General features: G+C 55.3%; 1 protein-coding gene across 1 annotated transcript; it reads right to left on the bottom strand.

Annotated features, from left to right (window-relative positions):
- Positions 1-18,782: 18,782 nt before the first annotated feature.
- Positions 18,783-20,058, bottom strand: B3GALT6 (beta-1,3-galactosyltransferase 6). The gene has a single exon (XM_009906858.2). It carries the CDS (start codon positions 19,908-19,910, stop codon positions 18,867-18,869), a length of 1,044 nt encoding a protein of 347 aa, XP_009905160.2. The 5' UTR covers positions 19,911-20,058; the 3' UTR covers positions 18,783-18,866.
- Between the last annotated feature and the right edge of the window lie 103 nt (positions 20,059-20,161).

Here is a 20,161-nt window from a genome sequence, read left to right as displayed (position 1 = left end):
GGGAATCCAAAATGGAGCAGCAGATAACTCATCCCCTGGGTTCATGCTGTGGCTTGCACAAGAGGCAGGAAATCAGAGAGGCACAGAACTGTCAGGGTTGGAAGGGACCTCAAGGCTCAGCCAGCTCCAACCCCCTGCCATGGGCAGGGACACCTCACACCACAGCAGGTTGCTCACAGCCACCTCCAGCCTGGCTGCAAACACCTCCAGGGATGAGGCTTCCACCACCTCCCTGGGCAGCCTGTGCCAGGCTCTCACCACCCCCATGGGCAACAACTTCTTCCTCACATCCAATCTGCATCTCCCCATTCCTAGTTTTGCTCCATCCCCCCCAGTCCTATCCCTCCCTGACCCCCTCAAAAGTCCTTCCCCAGCTTTCTTGGAGCCCCCTGCAGATCCTGGAAGGCCACAATTAGGTCTCCTCAGAGCCTTCTCTTCTCCAGGCATCCTTCCTGAAGCTGATTAGATGATTCCAAGTTAAATGGAAACCGATGACCAAGTGAAATGAAATCATCTTTCCAGCTTGGTAGAAGGTTGCTGGAGGAGGCACTGTGCTTCAGGGCTTAGCATTCCAGGCTGGGAGCAGTCAGACATGAGCTTCACAGGTTGGAAGGGACCCTCCAAGGGCATCTCATCCAACCCCTCTGCAGGCAGCAGGGACACCTCCAGCTAGAGCAGGCTGCCCAGGGCCACAGTAAGTCTGATTTTGAAGGTCTTCAGGGACAGGGCATCAACCACCTCCCTGGGCAGCCTGTTCCAGCATTTCTCCACCCTCCCTGTGCAGAACTTCCTCCTGATGTCCAACCTAACTCTGCCCTGCTCCAGTTTCAACCCATTGCCTCTCATCCTGTCCCCACAGCCCCTTCTGAACAGTCCCTCCCCAGCCTGCCTGGAGGTCCCCTGCAGATATTGAAATGTAGCTCTAGGCTCTCCCTGGAGCCTTCTCTTCTCCAAGCCTCAACTCTCTCAGCCTGTCCTCACAGCAGAGCTGCTCCAGCCCTCTGCTCATCTTTGTGGCTCTCCTCTGGACCCACTCCAGCAGCTCTGTGTCTCTCTTGTGTTGAGGGTCCCAGAGCTAGACACAGTACTGCAGGTGAGGGCTCAGCAGAGCAGCTCAGAGTGGCAGAATCACCTCCCTCACCTTCCATACTTCACTCTCTGAAGTGGCCAAGCCACAGAATTTCCTTGTGGCTGGCTTGCTGAGCTGTGAGCTCTGAACAGCCCTGCTGCCTTCAGGATGTGCTCTGAGATCCTGGGGCAGGTGAGGTAGCTGCAGCTGAAGTGCAGAGCTGATCAGCTGCTCGGGGGGACCACTCTTCCTCCCATTCTCCTGGTAGGGATTTCCAGCTCCCTGGGCTCAATCCAACCTGGACTTAGGACGAAGGCAGCTGAGGCTGGAGTCAAACCAGGTCAGAGCCAAAGCTCCAAGCCAACAAATCCTGTCTGGGAGCTTGTGTGCTGAAGGGAGCTTGTGCCTTTGCCCACGAGCTTGCAGGCTGCCTGTGTGGTTCTGTGGTGGCCTGAGCCATGACTTCAGAGAGGGCAGAGAATGAGTAGCTGGGAATGAATAGTATTCTTTTTCCACAGCTCATTAAGCCCCTAATGAGTGACTTGCTGTGTTGCTCTTGGGAGGATGCTCTGTGGCTGCTGAGGAGAAGATGGCTAATGTGTTTATTTGTGTGTGGCAGCTTGGAAAATTCCTGCAGTTGCCTTCCTTTGTTGTCTCTGACCTCAGTCAGGGCTGACCCTGTGGAGCCTGCCCAAGCTGGTGAAAGGGAAGGCAGACAGCAGATAGAATAGAATAGAATTAACCAGGTTGGAAGAGACCTTTGAGATCATTGAGTCCAACCTCTCACCCAACACCATCTGATCAACTCAACCATGGCACCAAGTGCCTCAGCCAGGCTCTTCCTAAACACCTCCAGGGATGGGGACTCCACCACCTCCCTGGGCAGCACATCCCAGTGGCCAATCTCTCTCTCTATGAAGAACTTCTTCCTAACATCCAGCCTAAACTTCCCCTGGCACAGCTGGAGACTGTGTCCTCTTGTTCTGGTGCTGGGTGCCTGGGAGAAGAGCCCAACCCCCACCTGGCTCCAGCCTCCCTTCAGGGAGCTGCAGAGAGCAAGAAGGTCTCCCCTGAGCCTCCTCTTCTGCAGGCTAAGCAACCCCAGCTCCCTCAGCCTCTCCTCCCAGGGCTGTGCTCCAGACCCCTCCCCAGCTTTGTTGTCCTTCTCTGGACACCTTCAAGTCTCTCAATGTCCTTCTTAAACTGAGGGGCCCAGAACTGGACACAGTATTGGCACACCAGGCTCCCAATTTCACACATAACAGCTCCCAGGTTGCTAAGCAAACAGCAGGAACTGGAGGAGTGCAGCTCTGAATGAAATCAGATCTTGTCCCTTCCACCTCTAACCCAGGATTTCTGTTCTGCACTGCCCTGAGCCAGAGATGGGAGCAGTTGACTTGGTTCAGGCTGTGTTGGCAAAGAGCTGGCCACAACCAGGGCTCAAGCTGGGGAGGGAAATGTTTCCAGGAGCAGAGATCAAGGGGGTTAATCCTAGCATTTAAAGCAAAAACCTGTGCAGCACAATCACAAAGGTGAGCCAAGGGCTGGAGCAGCTCTGCCATGAGCACAGGCTGAGGGAGCTGGGGCTGTGCAGCCTGGAGAAGAGAAGGCTCCAGGGGGACCTCAGAGCTGCCTGCCAGGAGCTGAAGGGATCCTGCAGGAAGGCTGCAGAGAGACTTTTGGTGAGGGTGTCTGAGACAGCACAAGGGGGAATGGTTTGAAGCTGAGGCAGAGCAGGGTTAGAGTGGAGCTGAGGAAGAAGCTCTGCAGTAGGAGGCTGCTGAGACTCTGGCACAGGTTGCCCAGGGAGGTATTCAAGGCCAGGCTGGATGAGGCTTTGAGCAGCTGAGTCTAGCTGAGAGGTGTCCCTGCCCCTGGCAGGGAGGTTGGAGGAGATGAGCTCTGAGGTCCCTTCCAGGCTGAGCCATTCTAGGATGCAGTGCTTCTGAAGCTGGGCAGTTCTACCTTCAAAGCAGAGAGAATGGGACCTCAGAGGCCACATCCTAGACCCACTTGCTTCTGTCCCCAGTGTGCAGGGGCACCTTGCTCCTGCCTGGTCCCTCAGTGCCTGGTCCCCAGCTCCTTTCCAGCAGGACAATGGAAATGAGGTGGTAAAATGCATGGCCAGTGGAGATCAGGTGATACAAGTACAAGCTGCAAGTTTGCCTGGAGGATGAAGGTTTCCAGCACATGAGGGAATGTGGTGGTGTTTACCCTCCAGAGATGATTGGGAGGCCAGTTGGACACAGAGCTCAGTGTCAAAAGATGATGGAGAACTGAGCACCATTTATGGAGGCTTTGAAAGGGATAAACAGGAAAGCAAACGTCAGAGAGGGAAGGAATTTGCCTTCAGAATGGATGGCCTCCAAAGCCATCTGCTCCCAGTCTAACCATGATAATGATTTATTGTCTCCTTTGGGCTGACTTGAACCTCCCTTGGCTGCCAAATGCAGAGCTCAGGCCTGCCTTGCCCCGGGGAGCGCAGACTCGCAGCAGAGATGACAAGCAGGGAGCAGAGCAGAGGGAAGGAGCTGGTTCTGCCAGGTAGGGATCTTTGTCTGCCCTGGGAGGAATCTAATCCCTCCCTCTCCATTCCAAAGGGGCTTGTAAAGTTGGTGGCTGCCCTCCAAAGGCAGGGAAGGCAAAAGGCTGCATGCCTCCAGCAGGGGCAAATTCAGCCCCATTTAAAGGTGGGACAGGGTTGCTTCCATGGGGGGGTATTGGAGGGGAATTGGGGCAGTGAAGACAGTTCCTCAGCTTGCTGGCTGGCTAAGTGCTGGGAATCTCTGGCCATTCTAATGGCCATGCTGGTCCTAGCTTGCACTCAATGATCTTAGAGGTCTTTTCCAACTGAAGCAATTCCCATCCCATGTGGCAGTACCAGCAGGGAAAAGAAGCTGCTGTGCACTCACAAACCATGGGAGAGCTTGGTGAGACCTTCTTGCTCTCCACAGCTCCCTGCAGGGAGGTTGGAGCCAGGTGGGGGTTGGTCTCTTCTCCCAGGCAAGCAGCACCAGAACAAGAGGACACAGTCTCCAGCTGTGCCAGGGGAGGGTTAGGCTGGAGGTGAGGAAGAAGTTCTTCCCAGCAAGAGAGATTGGCCATTGGGATGTGCTGCCCAGGGAGGTGGTGGAGTCCCCATCCCTGAAGGTGTTTAGGAAGAGCCTGGATGAGGCACTCGGTGCCATGGTTGAGTTGATCAGATGGTGCTGAGTGATAGGTTGGACTGGATGATCTCAAAGGTCTTTTCCACCCTGGCTAATCCTCTCCTTACCCATGTAGCCTGGAGGTATTCAAGGGCAGGTTGGATGAGGCCTTGAGCAGCCTGGGCTAGTGGGAGGTTGTGCCTGCCCATGGAACTGGATGATCCTCAAGGTCCCTTGCAGCCTAGGTTCTGTGCACCTCTGAGTAAAGGGGGCAGCAATGCAGGGAACTGGCATCCTGAGCTCTGCACATGACAGGAAGGGTTCTTACTTCTACCAGATGCAGTCTGCTGTACTCACATGGCTGTGGGGGTCAGCCAGTAACTCATGCCTGGGAGCATGGAAGAGGAGTAGAAAAGGTCCAAAGGGGGACAGTGAGAGGTAGAGAACCACACTGCATAAAAGGAAGCCTCAGGGACTGTGACTTTTCTGCTTGGGGGAAAAAAACCCCAACAAAACAGATTAATGGAGACAATAAATGTCTCTGAAACCACAAGAAGCAGAGAAGGGGAAAAAGAGAAGTGTGGCCAGCAGGTGGAGGGAGAGGATTCTCCCCTTCTACTCCCCTTCAGCTCTCTGCTGAGAGCCCACCTGGAGCTCTGGGTCCAGTTCTGGAGCCTCTGCGCCAGGAAGGATCTGGAGGGGCTGGAAGGTGTCCAGAGCAGGGCCAGGAGGAGGAGCAGAGGGCTGGAGCTGCTCTGCTGTGAGGACAGACTGAGGGAGTTGGGGTTGTGCAGGCTGGAGAGGAGAAGGCTTTGAGGAGACCTCCTTGTGGCCTTCCAGGATCTGCAGGGGGCTGCAAGAAAGCTGGGGAGGGACTTCTGAGGGTGTCAGGGAGGGATAGGACTGGGGGGGATGGAGCAAACCTAGAAGTGGGGAGACTCAGATTGAATGTGAGGAAGAAGTTGTTGGCCAGGAGGGTGGTGAGAGCCTGGCACAGGCTGCCCAGGGAGGTGGTGGCAGCCTCCTGCCTGGAGGTGTTTGCAGCCAGGCTGGAGGTGGCTGTGAGCAACCTGCTGTGGTGTGAGGTGTCCCTGCCCATGGCAGGGGGTTGGAGCTGGCTGAGCCTTGAGCTCCCTTCCCACCCTGACAATTCTCTGCTTCTAAGGCAGAGAATGTTTCTTGTCCTCTGTGGCTGAGGAGAAGGTGAACCCCAGTCCTAGGCTCTTCCCCTGCCTCCTCGTCCTGTGCTGCCAAGAAGGTTTCAGCGAGGCAGCCAACACCCTCAGAGCACAGAGAGGGAGCAGCACGTAAGCCTGGCTGTGCCCAAAGTGGATCAAGATGAATTTCATTCCAGGGGCTTTGTTTTCATTCACTGGAGAATTTAATTAGCCATGGAAGGAACTCTTAATTAGGCTTCAGCAAGGGAGGCTTTGGGAGGCATGTGACTGAGAGCCAGTCATGTTCTATTGTCCTGAAAGTAAACACTGGGGGCCAAGGCAATTTTCAGAGCATCTGAGCTGCAATGAAAAGGACAGAGATGGATAAAGTTGATTCAGGCTTGAAGGGTGGGGAATAAGAAAAGGCAAGGAGGTGCTTCCCAGGAGCATGGTGCCTGCAGCTCCTCCCAGCACCACGCTTGCAAGCCAAGCTGCAGCTCCATCACTTGATGAGCAGAGCAGGCACCAGGGATGGCCTTGGGGAAATCCCCCAGGCATGTGGCTCAAACCTTCCCTTTTCCTTTGAATCACAGAATGGTGGTGGGTAGGAAGGGATCCTCAAAGATCATCAACCCCCCCCTCCCCCGCCAAAGAACTTAGGGCAGGCTGCACAGGAGCACATCCAGGCAGGTTTGGAAAGGCTCCAGAGGAGGAGACTCCACCACCTCTCTGGGCAGCCTGCTCCAGGGCTCCAGCACCCTCACACTGAAGGAAGTTTCTCCTCGTGGTGAGGTGGAACCTCCTGGCTTCCAGTTTGTGCTAACTGTTCCTTGTCCTGTCACTGGGCAGCACCTCCAGCCTGGCACCTCCAGCCTGGCACCTCCAGCCTGACTCCCACCCCTCAGATATTGACAGACAGTGATCAGATCCCCTCTCAGCCTTCTCCTCTCCACACTAAACAGCCCCCAGGGCTCTCAGCCTTTCTTCACAGGAGAGATGTTCAAGTCCCTTCAGCATCCTCACAGCCTCTGCTGGACTCTCTCCAGCAGATCCCTGACCCTCTTGAACTGGGGGAGGCCAAACCTGGACACACTGAGAGCAGATAGTCCTGGTCCAGGCCCACAAAAGAAGCAGGCAGTTGGATGAGGCAGGATGCTGGGGAGGCTGCAACTTGCTACCCACTCATCTGGAGTCTGATTTTCAGTCTCTATGCTGAGATTAGAAGGAATTCACTTTAATGACAATAAACTCCCCCCTAGGCCTAGGCTCCTCATTTATTTCCCTGCCCTCATTCTCTACTAGAACTCTTCCAAAATAAAGACTTGGAGGTCCCAGGGGAATGTGGGATGAAGAATGGATCACATTAAGAACAGATCACAACCTTCAGGCTCAACAGCCCTGCCCAGGGCAAGTCACTTTGCTTTGCAATGCTTCAGGTCTTCCCTGCTGCACCTGGGGCAGGAGGAAACCCTTCCTTGCCTTACAGATGTGCATGTGAGGCCTGAGGAGTGCTATCAAAGCACTCAAGAGATCTTTGATAGGCTAAGAAGCTTCCCAAATGCCAGGCAGTGCTCTTTCCAGCTGACTTAGGTCTAACTCAATCCCTCTGCTAGCACACAGCTGGTATTTCCCTTGGTGATGCTGCTGAATTTTGGCTATGAGGAGAGCTCTCTGGTTCTTGGCTGCAGAACTGTGTAAGACAAACATCCTGAGGCTGGTGACCATCTGGAGGGCTCTGATTAGTGGTAACATCTGCCTTCAGCCTCTGGATACCAGATGGCAGCAAGCAACTCCATAGACTGTCCAGGAAAGGCAGGAAAAGCCCAGGAGAGCTCTTCTGCTGGCATTTAAAGCAGCATCTTGAAGTCCCTTACTCTGTAGTGTGTGTGTTAGAGGGTCCTGCAACCAGCTGTAACATCACCCAAGGTGAAGAGGCTTGGGCTGTGAGGGATGGAAACTAAGCTAGGGGGAAACAAGACACATCCAGAGGCTGCTCCAGGACCCCAGGTTGTTCCCTGGCATCACAGAATGCCTTAGGTTGGAAGGGTCCTCAGAGATCATCTACTCCAACCTGCCATGGGCAGGGACAGCTCTCAGCTTGGTTGCTCAAGGCCTCATCCAACCTGGGCTTGAGGAAGGAGGCATCCACAGCCTCCCATGCCAGGCTAAGGTCTGTGCCATCCTCTTTGCACCCAGGGTTGCAGGCTGCAGTGCAAAGAGGAGGGGAGAGGGGCAACAAATCCCCTGGGAGCTGTAGCTGCAGGGAAGGGGCAGCCACAGCCTCCCATGGCAGGGTAAGGTCTCTGCCATCCTCTTTGTACCCAGGGTTGCAGGCTGCAGTGCAAAGAGGAGGGGAAAGAGGCAACAAATCCCCTGGGAGCTGTAGCTGCAGGGACCTCTTTGAGGTCTCTTCCAACCTTGGTGATTCTGTGATCACCTTTTAGGCTGGGAGAGGGCTCAGCCCACTGCAGGATCAGGCCCCGGGGCTGACCTAGGATGCAGCTTCCCAGCCCTGTGGTGTGTGTCCCAGGCCTTCTGTGGGTTGGGCAGGGGCTGAAGGCTGCTGCAATGTCCTCTTTGTTGGTTTGATTGTCTAATAACATATTTCAGTGAGCAATGCAGCCAGACTGGAGCCATAACCCAGAGCAGCAGCTGGCATGAAAAACCTCCACTGTGTCTGCTGACACTGGGGTCTTTTGTAGGCAGGCTGTGATGGTTTCAGCACCAGGGCAATTGCAAGCAAGTATTAAATATCCCAATTAGTGCAATTCACAGTTATTGACAACACTGTTTTCTTTCCAGCATTCCCCCCACCCCACCCCCAAGGCCAAGAAAGTGGTTCTGTGGGAGGCTGAAAGCTGCAGGAAGGGGAAAGGAGTTCAGCTGGAGGATGCTGCTGCGTGCTGTGGAGCTTCAGAGCGGGCTTTGGGTCTCCCCCCTCCTTGCTCCAAGGAGGAGCTTCAGGTGTTGGAGTGTGGCCAGAGAAGAGCAACCAAGCTGGTGAGCTTTGAATAGCATGGAATCATGGGATGGGATGGGTTGGAAGGGACCTGAAAGAGCATCCACTTCCACTGACAGCTAAACCATGGCTCCAAGGGCCACATCCAAGCCCCTCTTGAACACCTCCAGGGATGAGGACTCCACCACCTCCCTGGGCAGCACATCCCAATTCCTCTCTCTATGAAGAGTTTCTTCCTAACATCCAGCCTGAACTTCACCTGGCACAGCTTGAGACTGTGGCCTCTTGTTCTGGTGCTGGGTGCCTGGGAGAAGAGACCAACCCCCAGCTGGCTACAAGCTCCCTTCAGGGAGTTGCAGAGAGCAAGAAGGTCTCCCCTGAGCCTCCTCTTCTGCAGGCTAAGCAACCCCAGCTCCCTCAGCCTCTCCTCCCAGGGCTGTGCTCCAGACCCCTCCCCAGCTCTGTTGCCCTTCTCTGGACACCTTCAAGTCTCTCAATGTCCTTCTTGAACTGAGGAGCCCAGAACTGGACACAGGACTGAAGGTGTGGCCTGAGCAGTGCTGAGCACAGGGCACAATGACCTCCCTGCTCCTGCTGGCCACACTGCTCCTGCTGCAGGCCAGGATGCCCTTGTCCTTCTTGGCCCCCTGGGCACACTGCTGGCTCACGCTCAGCTGCTGCCAACCAGTAAAATAAGGCCATGATCCTCCAAACACTCCCACAGTTCAGCCTTCCCAGCCTGTGAAATGCCTGCAGGACTCCTTTCCAGGCTCAGGAATTCCTCCATGCTCATTTTTTTTGCCCCATTTCTTATCTTTGAGTTGATTTCCCCCCCACCTCTCCACCTTTCATTTCTTGCTCCTGCAAAGCCAGGGTTAGGCAACAGCTGCCACAGGAGGCTGGATCTCGAGGGTTAATAACATGACAGTGAAAGAAAATAATCCTCAGGGCCTTTTAAATAAACAGCAGTGCTAGTGATGCAGTTGTTTAGGACTCTCTGTTCCAGCCCATTTCACTGACCCCAGCCAAGTGAAATGAGCACTGGATGCCTGGAAAGCAATGGAAAGCCACAGGCCCCGACATGAAAGGGGGAAAGCCATGGAGTAAACAAACTGATTACAGGCAAGGGGTTCTGTGCTTGCTGAGAGAGAGCTCAGTGCATCCCAGCTTGCCTTCAGACAGGGGAAGGGAGAGCAGGTTCTGAAGGCTTCAAGGAGTGGGGGACCCCAAGGTTGGGGATCCAAGATCTCGGTGCTGCTGGGCAGCCCCAGAGCTAGGGTCAGGGTAGGAGCAGGAAGATGAAGCTCAGTTCATTGATTTTTGTTCCTGATGAGCAATCAGAGCAGCCCAGAATGATAGAGGTGGGAAGGGACCACTGGAGATTGTGGAGCCCAATGCCCTGGCCTCAGCAGGGTCACCCAGAGCAGGCTGCCCAGGACAGCATCCAGGTGGGTTTGGAATGACTCTAGAGATGGAGACTCTCCAAGCTCTCTCTGGGCAGCCTGCTCCAGTGTTCCACCACCCTGAAAGCAGAAGTTCCTCCTCAGGCTTAGATGGAGCCTCCCAGGTTCGTGTCTGTGCATGTCCTTGCCCAGTCACTGGGCACCACTGAAAGAAGCAGCCTGGCCCCATCCTCCTGGCAGCCACCCTGCAAGCATTTATGAGCACTGAGAAGATTCCTCTCTCAGTCTCCTCTAGGCTAAGGATCCCAAAGTCCCTCAACCTTTTTTCATCAGAGAGATGTTCCAGTCCCCTCAGCATCTTCCTAGCCTTTTGGATGGTAGGTTGGACCTGATGATCTCAAAGGTCTGTTCCACTCCTGTCCTTCTTGTTCCACTCCTGTCCTTCTTGTTCCACTCCTGTCCTTCTTGTTCCACTCCTGTCCTTCTTGTTCCACTCCTGTCCTTCTTGTTCCACTCCTGTCCTTCTTGTTCCACTCCTGTCCTTCTTGTTCCACTCCTGTCCTTCTTGTTCCACTCCTGTCCTTCTTGTTCCACTCCTGTCCTTCTTGTTCCACTCCTGTCCTTCTTGTTCCACTCCTATTCTATTCTAGCAGTTCCCTGTCCTTGAAACACAGAGCCCAGAACTGGCCCTGGCACTCCAGATGAGGTCTCACCAAGGGAGAGAAGAGGAGGAGAACCTCCCTCAACCTGCTGGCCACACTCTTCTTTTTCACCCCAGGCAAGCAGCACCAGAACAAGAGGACACAGTCTCAAGCTGTGCCAGGGGAGGTTTAGGCTGGAGGTGAGGAGAAAGTTCTTCCCAGAAAGACAGATTGGCCATTGGGATGTGCTGCCTAGGGAGGTGGTGGAGTCCCCATCCCTGGAGGTGTTGAAGAGGGGCTTGGATGTGGCACTTGGAGCCATGGTTTGGTTGTCAGGAGGTGTTGGGTGCCAGGTTGGACTTGCTGCTCTCTGAGGTCTTTCCCAACCTGATTGGTTCTATGAGTCTTGATGCAGCCCAGGATGCCATTGGCCTTTTTGGCCACAAGGTCACGTTGCTGCCTCACAATGATCCCTCTGGGACCTCTCTTTTTATTGTCTTGCCTCTGAATAATCCTGCTCCCAACTGCTGCTAGCTCAGCCTCTGACAATTCCACGTCCCAGGACTGTGCAGCCACTTCCAACCTGCTCCTGGCTGCTGCCTGCTCTTAGGGGTCTGGGCCAGGGGGTTCTCCAGAAGTGCACTTCCCACATCACGAAGGAATCCCTGATCGATACAAACCCCTGGCCCAGGAGTGGAAGTGGGAATGCAGTGGGAGGGAAGGGAACTGGGGCCTTTGATGTCTCATTTCATCTGGAAGGCATTGAGAGGCAAATGCTCTTGCATAAACAAGCTGTCAGAGGTAGGGAGTGAAGGGATCCACATGGGTCGGGTGGGGATGCTCTCCCCACGAGCCGGCGTGGGACTGATGTCAGGCAAGGGGTGGGATGGCTCCCAAGCATTCCCCTGCCTGCTGGTGTGAGCTCTCATTTGTCATGTGCCCCTGGCTAAGGCTGCTCTCTAGGCATGCCAAGGATGAGTGGAGGCAGACTTGCTGTCAGTCCTGGGGTAATGAAGATTGGAAGAGGCCTCTGGAGGTCTCTGGTCCAACCTACTGCTCAAAGCGGGGTCAGAGCTGGGGGCAGATCAGGCCACTCAGGGCTGTAGCCAGTTGGGTTTGCAGAGTCTCTGTGGCTGGAGACTACTCCACCTCTCTGGGCAAGCTTTCTAACAGCTGACTGCTCACATGATGGGGGAAAAAAACCTCCTTTGAACCCACTTTGAAGCTCTTTGATTCCAACATGCCCATTGCCTCTTGTCCTCCTGCCAGAGCATCACTGCAAAGAGCCTTCAGCCCTCCTTCTTGCTGGCTTCTCACAGGTACTGCAAGCTTCCTATGAGCTTCCCACCACCTTCCCTTCTCCAGGCTGAGCAAGCCCAGCTCCCTGGGCCTTTGACCATATTGCTTCTCAGCAGCTTGTGCCTGGAAAGCTTGTGCCAGGGAAGGGCAACTAAGCTGGGGAGGGGTCTGGAGCACAGCCCTGGGAGGAGAGGCTGAGGGAGCTGGGGTTGCTTAGCCTGCAGAAGAGGAGGCTCAGGGGAGACCTTCTTGCTCTCTGCAACTCCCTGCAGGGAGGTTGTAGCCAGGTGGGGGTTGGTCTCTTCTTCCAGGCAAGCAGCACCAGAACAAGAGGCCACAGTCTGAAGCTGTGCCAGGGGAGGTTTAGGCTGGAGATGAGGAAGAAATTCTTCCCAGCAAGAGAGATTGGCCCTTGGGATGTGCTGCCCAGGGAGGTGGTGGAGTCCCCATCCCTGGAGGTGTTTAGAAAGAGCCTGGATGAGGCACTTGGTGCCCATGGTTTAGTTGATCAGATGGTGTTGGGCTGAACATGGCTCTGGTGAGCAGGTCCCCAGCTGGGAGGCACTGGCTCCACTCAGGCACTGCTCACTCCTGCAGCCTCCTACCCCTTGTCTCTGGGCTGAACTTGGCTCTGGGCCTTCTGTGCTCTTTTCCAAAAGCAAAGAGAGCAGAGAGCTGTTGCTGCACTGTAAGGAGGATAAAGTTCCCCTTGTCCCAGCTGGGATTAAAATCAAACTCCTTTTACCCCTTCAGGTTCCTCCTTTGCATCTCAGTCCTTCCCCAGACAGGGATCTGCCTCCTCTTTAGTGACCCCAGTGCTTGGGGCAGCTGGGGCAGCCCATCTCTGCCCTAGGTGGCTGCTTCCACCCAGCTGCAGTGTTTGTGCAGCTCTTGCTGTCTGTCCCTCCCTGGGAGCCTGCAGCCTCCTGGCCACCACATCTCATTTGTCTCAGGGTTGGGGATTTATTTCAGTGCCTCCAGCCCTGCTGTCTGAGGCTGGCTGAAAATAGTAACTCAGCCTGATCTTATCTGCAGCTATTAGAGGCTTCAATGGTCCCCTCCTGGGACTCTCTCTTACTCCTAAGAAACCAGATCTTGGTGATTGTTTTCTTAGCCCCCTCTCCCCTGTCCTCAGCAACCTCCTAGCTGTGGGCTTTGCTTTGATGAAGCTTTTCAGGAGCCAGCTTGGACTTTTACCAAGTGTAAGACAATCAGGCACTTCCCTCAGTCCAGCCAGGCCTGGACCCCAAAGGCCTTTGAGAGCCCTGAGAAGAGGTCAAGTTGTTATCAGTTCACTGGGGGGGGGGGGGGGAAACTGAGGCATGGAGCAGCTCCTAATTGCCTTTTGAGGAGTCTCTTTTTGGCAGTGGGTGCTGTCAGAATGATGGATCCACAGCACATTAAGGACTCAGAGCATCACAGCCTAATCTGATGGTGGGCTCCAGCAGTCCTGGCTCCCAATTCATGGTTCACTGCTTCCTTTGTAGTGAAGAGGTGGCCACCCTGGCAGGCTGCAGGGACCACGGTTCAGCACCAGCATCTTACTGCTCCAGTACTCCACAGCAGAGGCTACTTGGCACTTCCAGGAGGTAAGAGAGTGGCAGGAGGAAGTCCAGCCAACATGGGCAGGTCCTGCCTCTCCAATCTGATCTCCTCCTATGATCAGGTGACTGCCTGGTGGACATGGTCTGCCCAGACTTCAGCAAGGCCTTTGCCATCATCCCCCACAGCAGACTGCTGGCCAAGCTGTCAGCCCCTGGCTGGGACAGCAGCTCTGAGCTGGGTTAGGAACTGGCTGGAGGCTGAGCCCAGAGAGTGGTGGTGAATGGTGCCACAGCCAGCTGGCAGCCAGGCACCAGTGGTGTGCCCCAGGGATCAGTGCTGGGCCCCAGCCTCTTTAACATCTTCATTGATGATCTGGATGAGGGCATTGAGTCAGTCAGCAGCAGGTTTGCAGATGACAGCAAGCTGGGAGCAGAGGTTGGTCAGCTAGAGTGCAGAAGGGCTCTGCAGAGGGACCTTGCCAGGCTGGGCAGAAGGGCAGAGGCCAACAGGATGGCATTCAGCAAGTCCCAGTGCCAGGGGCTGCACTTTGGCCACAACAACCCCAGGCAGAGCTACAGGCTGGGGTCAGAGTGGCTGAGAGCAGCCAGGTAGAGAGGGACCGGGGGGTGCTGGTTGATGGTAGGCTGAACTTAAGGCAGCAGTGTGCCCAGGGGGCCAAGAAGGCCAAGGGCATCCTGGTCTGCATCAAGAATAGTGTGGCCAGCAGGAGCAGGGAGGTCATTCTGCCCTGTGCTCAGCACTGGTTAGGCCACACCTTGAGTCCTGTGTCCAGTTCTGGGCTCCTCAGTTTAAGAAGGAGGTTGACTTGCTGGAAGATGTCCAGAGAAGGGCAACAGATCTGGGGAGGGGTCTGGAGCACAGCCCTGGGAGGAGAGGCTGAGGGACCTGGGGTTGCTTAGCCTGGAGGAGACTCAGGGGAGACCTCCTTGCTCTCTCCTTGAACCCCTCCAGGGAGCGGGCAGCCACAGCCTCCCTGGGCAACAGGGAGATTTCAGTCCCCAGCAACTCCTTCCACGCTGCTGAGGTTCCTGCTTTGAGGCTCTTCTGGCCGAGGAGCACATCTCCTCGAGTCTCTCACAGGCACTTGGTGACATCTAGTGACAGAACTGCACAGGGCAAGGAACGTGCAAAGCTGGGCTGAGTTCCTGATGAGTCCCTGCCTCAGAGGCCTGCTGCAATGGGAGCTTGGCTCATGGGGAAGAAAAAAGGCTTGGTTTAAATTACAGGATCTCACAGAATGATGGAGTCTGGAGGGGACCTCTGGGGATCATCCAGGCCAACCCCCCTGCTAAAGCAGGGCACCCACAGCAGATTGCCCAGGGGCACAATGTCCAGGTGAGTCTGGAATCTCTCCAGAGGAGACTCCACAACCTCTCTGGGCAGCTGCTCCAGGGCTCCAGCACCCTCAAAGTGAAGAATATTTTCTTGAAGTCAAACCTCCTGGGTTCCAGTCTGTGCCCACTGCCCCCTGTCCTGTCCCTGGACACCACTGAAGAGAGCCCAACCTTGCTCTCTTGCTGAGCATTGCTCAGCTCCCCTCTGGGGCTGCTCTGCTCCAGGCTCCCAGCCCCAGGGGCTCTCAGCCTTTGCTCCTCACAGAGCTGCTCCAGGCCCCTCAGCATCCTCATAGCCTCTGCTGGTCTCTGTCCAGCAGTTCCCTGTCTCTCTTGAACTGGGGAAGCCCAGAACTGGAGCCAACATTCCCAAAGGGGCCTCAGTGGGGCAGAGGAGAGGAGAACCACCTCCCTTGACCTGCTGGCCACACTCTTCTTACTGCACCCCACTGGTCTTGGCTCCAAGAGCACACTGCTGGCTCAGAGTCCTGCCTTTATTTACTTCAGCTTGCTGGGCCTTGGAGTAATTCCTGACCTAGGAACTGGGTGACTGAGCTGAAGCAGCCTTCAGGCAGTGAAAGCTGCTTGTGGCCCTGAGGGCTGGGCTCAGAGCTGGTTGGGGCCCTGAGGGCTGGGCTCAGAGCTGGTTGGGGCCCTGAGGGCTGGGCTCAGAGCTGGTTGTGGCCCTGAGGGCTGGGCTCAGAGCTGGTTGGGGCCCTGAGGGCTTAGAGCTGCAGAGGGGCAAGATTTTGAGTGCAGAGCAAATGATACAGCAAAACTCTTTTATTCAAAACAACAGCCCAGAGCTCCTTTGGCCACCCCAGGCAGACAGGGAAGGACATCAACACACACACAATACACTTAATGTAATTACCAAGGGGTTTCAGCATCACACAGAGAGAGCTTCAGCTTCCTAGCAGCTCATTTCCTGTATCATGGAATGGTTGGGCTCGGGGTGGACCTTCAAGATCATCTACTTCCAACCACCCTGCCACAGGCAGGCAGGCAGACCAAGGTGCTCAAGGCCCCAGCCAGCCTGGCTTTGAAAACCACCAAGCTTGGAGTCTCTATTAACTTCTCTGGGCAACCTGTTCCAGTGCCTCACCACCCTCAGGGGGGGTGTTTACATCTGTGAGCACAGGTCTGGACAGAAAGGGGTGCAGAGCCCAGGACAAATGGGTGCAGAGCACAGGTTCACAAAGCTTCTGGACAGAAATGGGTGCAGAGCACAGGTTCACATAGGTTCTGGACAGAAATGGGTGCAGAGAAGAGGACAAATGGGTGCAGAGCCCAGGCTCACAAAGGCTCTGGACAGAAATGGGTGCAGAACACAGGCTCACAAAGGCTCTGGACAGAAATGGGTACAGAACAGAGAACAAATGGGTGCACAGCACAGGTTCACAAAGGTTCTGGACAGAAATGGGTGCAGAGCCCAGGTTCACAAAGGCTCTGGACAGAAATGGGTACAGAACAGAGAACAAATGGGTGCACAGCACAGGTTCACAAAGGTTCTGGACAGAAATGGGTGCAGAGCCCAGGTTCACAAAGGCTCTGGACAGAAATGGGTGCAGAGCACAGGCTCACAAAGGCTCTGGACAGAAATGGGTACAGAACAGAGAACAAATGGGTGCACAGCACAGGTTCACAAAGGTTCTGGACAGAAATGGGTGCAGAGCCCAGGTTCACCAAGGCTCTGGACAGAAATGGGTGCAGAGCACAGGACAAAGGGGTGCACAGCACAGGTTCACAAAGGTTCTGGAGAGAAAGGGGTGCAGAGCCCAGGCCCAATGGGTGCAGAGCCCAGGTACTGCACAGAACATTCTTCCCAGCTCGAAACCCACAGCAGAGTCTCGATGTGCAAGTTCAGACCCCAGCATTTTAACCCAGCAACACTCAAGCAGAGCTTGCCAGGTAATTCTCCTGGCTGTTACAGTACCTCCTTAAATGCAGACTGCCACTTTAGCTACCTCATTTTTTTTTCCTAGAGAGAACACATTTGGCAATCATTACAAATAAATATTCACATGACAAGCATTGAAACACAAACCCCCCCCCCCCCAACTACTCAGCAACCCCAAACAGAGGCTGGTTAAGATGCTAACCCAAATTTCAGCTTCCTGCAAGCTGGTTGAATTCTTGGTTGTGACCAGTAAAAGCTTGCTGGAGAGCAGAGCTGCCTCCAGAGCAGCAGGCCTTGGAATGGGGGCACATGCTAAAAGAGCTGTTGGTTGGCTTCACTGGAGATTGGTGCAGGAGGGAGTCAAAGATCTGCTCAGATTACCCAGAGAGAGAAAGATCTGCTCAAGTTTTCCAGCCAGAGAGTTAGGTTCCTCTGCAGGAGGCTTTTCTTCACCCTCAGTTTGGTTAAACCAAGAGTAGAACAGCAACAAAAACCCCACCAACCCCAGACTTGGATCACTTTGGTTTGAACTGAGCTGCTAAGCTGAGATGCAAAAAACATTGGCAGCCCTTTTTTTGCCTTGCAGTTTGTCCCTTCCTGCAGGTGGGAACAGACACTGAGCCAGGGAGGGAAATGGGTTGAAAGTGCAGAGTGCAACAGAGAGTAGAACTCATCACCTAAAAAAAAAGAGCCTTTTAGGCACAAAAGCCCCAAAAGCTTTGCTTCTCCTGAAAGATCTGTGGCTGGCCAAGGTACTGGGAAGCCAGCAGCTCTGTAACAGTACTGGGCAAAGGAGTTCTCTCCATGTCTTAGAGGGCCTGCCCCTCCAAAGTGTTGGGAACTGCAGCCTCACCCCAAGGGCTGAAGATAAATAAGGTGGTGACAGCCTGTGAGTGATCTGCTCTGCAGCCAGGCACTCCCTGCTCAACACTGCACCTGAGGCTGACAGGCTCCTGTCAGTCCTGGAGTTATCTGTGGTGCAGACAGGACCAAGGGACATCATCCCCCTCACTGACAGAGCACTGGAGCCATTCACTTAGGCTGCCTGTGAAACCATTCTTAGGTCCATGAAAAAGTGCTGTTGGAGAGGGAGGTGGAATTCAGAGCTTAGCTTCAGGCATCCCAGTGAGGCTGCTGGGAGATGGAAGTCTCTTAGACAGCAGTGGGTCTCCTGAAAGGAGAGGCAAAGCCCTCCTCAAACAGGAAGGTGGAGGAACTTATTTCTGCTGAGGACACAGAGAGTCTACTCTCTTAGCTGAGTTACCCACCTCAAGGCTGTGGCACCCTTGTCTGAACTCTGAATAGCTTCCACTGATCCAATCCTGCTGATTTACACTTCCCAGGAGTGATCCAGAACAATACAAACCTGAGGCCTGCACTGTCTGGCCTCGTGGAAGTCAGTGAGATCACTTACTGCAATATAAACCTGAAGCCTCCAACCTCTTGACCTTGCAGCAGGCAATGAGCTGCCAAACTGTTGGGAGAGGCAATGTCTCTCCACCCACAGTGTGTCTGGAGGGTAAGCTAAGAGCAACACCTATGCCTAAGGTTAGCTTTGTAGCAGAACTCTTTGTTCCCCCATCAAAAAGGAGAAGATATTCTCCACCTGCCAAAGCCCCCAATCCATCTCCCTTCCTAAAGAGAGACTCACTCCATAGCTGCCAGGAAATGTATGTACAGGATGGCTCCAAAACAACACAAAGCTCACAGACAAGTCACACAGAAGGGTCTAAGAACTCCAGCCCTGTCAGTCTGAGCACCTGCCAAGGATCAGGCTCTCTACCACAACTCTCCCAGGTAACATTTGTCTCTTCCCCGCCTTCACTTGACTGCTTGTGTCAGTCACAAGCCACCTCTCCCCACAGCAGCTGCTCTGCTGCCCCACCACCCTCTTCAGAGCCTTGCCAAGCTTGAGGCTTCTTCCTTGCCAAGCAACAAACCAGCAGATGCTAGCTTCACACCCTCACAGGCAGCAGAGAGGCCTGCCATGCTCTTCAGCAAGTCAATCTTAGACTCCTGTTAAAAGGCTTCCAGCAACCTTTTTGCCATCCAAGTGCTGCCCCTCAATTTTCCTGTGCTCTCCATCATTTGCCAGCCTCATCATTTGCCTTCAATCCTGGGCATGAATCCTTTCCATGCTCTTTTTGTTGTTGTTGCTGTGGTTGCCACGTTTCTTTGCTCTTTTAAACCCCCCTCTACACCATGCCACAGCAGCAGCAGCGGTCAGGAGTTGCAGGGTTTCCTTGTTGACAGAATGAATGGTGCAAAATCTTTTGGTTGGAGTAAATTTTCTTTCCCAAGCCCCCCAGTGGCTGGGATTCTCCCCCCCCCCAGGCAACAGTAAGCAAGCTCACAGGGTCGTCCCACCACCACTCTGCCTTTTCCTTCCCTCTCAGGGGATGCCATCCTTCCTTTGGCAACACTGTGAGGGAGGCACTGCCCAGTCATACATGTAGGAAAGGCGGAGCTTAAGCTCCTCCTTGCAGAGCTTCCCTTCCTTAGCCAGGGTCTGGTGCTTCTCCAGCATGTCCTCGATGCTCTGCTTGTGAGTTACAATGTACTTATTGTTGCAACCCCGCGACTTATACTCGGTGTCAAAGCGAGGGTCGTGCACTCTCTTCACGTCGATGGGGGCCAGCCACACCCCCAGGGAGACGTCTTCGCTCTGCCACATGTTCAGGTAGTCCCTGCTGAGCCGCAGGTAGCGCACCAGATCGGCAGAGATCACGTAGCCGCCCCCCAGGGCGTAGGGCAGGTAGTAGTCGCAGAGCACCCAGGCGCTCTCTTTCCATTTGCCTCCCGATTTCACCCGGCCCCGCCCAGAGAAGAAGCCCCAGTAGAGGCGCCGCGGCTCCTTGGCTCTCAGCTCCTCCACCAGCACATCCAAGCGCACGAAGGTGTCGTCGTCAGCCTTCAGGGCAAACTGGAAGTCCAGGTGCTGATCCAGCCAGACGTAGGTGGCCAGGACTTTGGCCGTCAGGTTCTCGTAGGAATCCCGCAGCTCCGGCAGCAGCAGGAGGTCCCCGTGCCGGCTCTGCTCCGCCTCCAGGCTGCGGAGCTCCTCGGCGCCCAGCCCCGCGGTGCCGATCACGAAGCGGCTCCAGACGTCGTCGTGAGGCGGCCTCCCGGCGCCCGAGAGCCACGTGCTGCGGATGATGCTGCGGCGCTCGCTGTACTTGGGGCCGCTGGTGATCAGCACGGCCAGGAAGGCCGTGTCCTCACGGGAGGGCGGCGGGACGGCGGGGGGCGGCGGCCCCCGGGCACCCCGAGGCGACAGCGCCGCGGGCTGGTTGTGCGGCAGCCCGCGAGAGGCTGGCAGAGGCCGCAGGCCCTCGGAGGTGCACTTGGCCAGGTAGAGCAGGACCACGGCGAACAGCGACAGGCCGCCCAGGCCCAGGGCCGTCTTGTGGCGGCACAGCAAGCGCAGCAGCTTCATGGCTGCGGGGCCTCGATGAAGCAAGCGGGCCCGACCGCAGCCCCCTGCCCCACAGGGACCCCAGATTTTAGGCGGGAACGGCAGGAGCCCCGCCCCCGGAGGGTTGACAGCTTACGGCTGCCGAGAGGGGACAAGCTTCCTACGCCAACCTCACCGCGCTTCGCCGTTCTGCAGAGGAGGTTCCATATCTCCTTCTTGCCTGGTCCGCTTCTCCTGGGGGAAGCGGCGGTTCAGGTCGGGGTGGGGAGTGG

This window comes from Dryobates pubescens, chromosome 33 (assembly GCF_014839835.1).
Source record: "Dryobates pubescens isolate bDryPub1 chromosome 33, bDryPub1.pri, whole genome shotgun sequence".
In the NCBI taxonomy this organism is placed as follows: Eukaryota; Metazoa; Chordata; class Aves; order Piciformes; family Picidae; genus Dryobates; species Dryobates pubescens.
Note: the sequence above shows the minus strand (reverse complement) of the source record. Positions and strands in the feature narration are given on the sequence as shown.

Bases quoted from the DNA above. Each gene is read 5' to 3' on its own strand.
- B3GALT6 (XM_009906858.2), bottom strand. From the start codon at position 19,910: ATGAAGCTGCTGCGCTTGCTGTGCCGCCACAAGACGGCCCTGGGCCTG.